At 59.4% G+C, this 372-nt stretch overlaps 1 protein-coding gene across 1 annotated transcript in view; it reads left to right on the forward strand.

The window, feature by feature from the left end:
- PRDM13 (PR/SET domain 13) overlaps positions 1-99 on the forward strand; it is a 10,136-nt gene extending 10,037 nt beyond the window's left edge. The window contains exon 8 of the mRNA XM_014311996.1: positions 14-99. Coding sequence (XP_014167471.1) covers positions 14-99 — 86 coding nt within the window. The remainder of the gene's footprint in view (positions 1-13) is intronic.
- The last annotated feature ends 273 nt before the right edge of the window (positions 100-372 follow it).

The raw sequence follows: 372 nt of genomic DNA on the forward strand, positions 1-372 counted from the left end.
GCTCGGGGTGCAGGGCCCGCCGGAGCTCCCGCCGCCCTGAGCGGCCTCCGACCCGGCACAACTGCCCCGACTCCGAGGAGCGCTGCCTGCTTGGCGTGATTGTTAATTTCCCCCCCGCGTTAAACTCTATTTTATTAAGTTTTACCACATTTTGGATTATTTTATTCAAATTTGATTTATTTTGTTTCATTGTCCCTGTCAGGCGGCAACGTTCTGCCGAAACCTCAGTGACCACGTCGGAAGCACGGCATGTAACCAGTGCCAGGGAAAGCAGCGTTTCAGGCGGGTCAGCAGCCGCAGCCCCGGGGTTCCGGCGGGCCCCTCGCTCCTCGGGACGGAGCTCATGGATCAGCGGGGGCAGATCTCCGGCTC

This window comes from Geospiza fortis, unplaced genomic scaffold (genome assembly GCF_000277835.1).
Source record: "Geospiza fortis unplaced genomic scaffold, GeoFor_1.0 scaffold53, whole genome shotgun sequence".
Classification (NCBI taxonomy): domain Eukaryota; kingdom Metazoa; phylum Chordata; class Aves; order Passeriformes; family Thraupidae; genus Geospiza; species Geospiza fortis.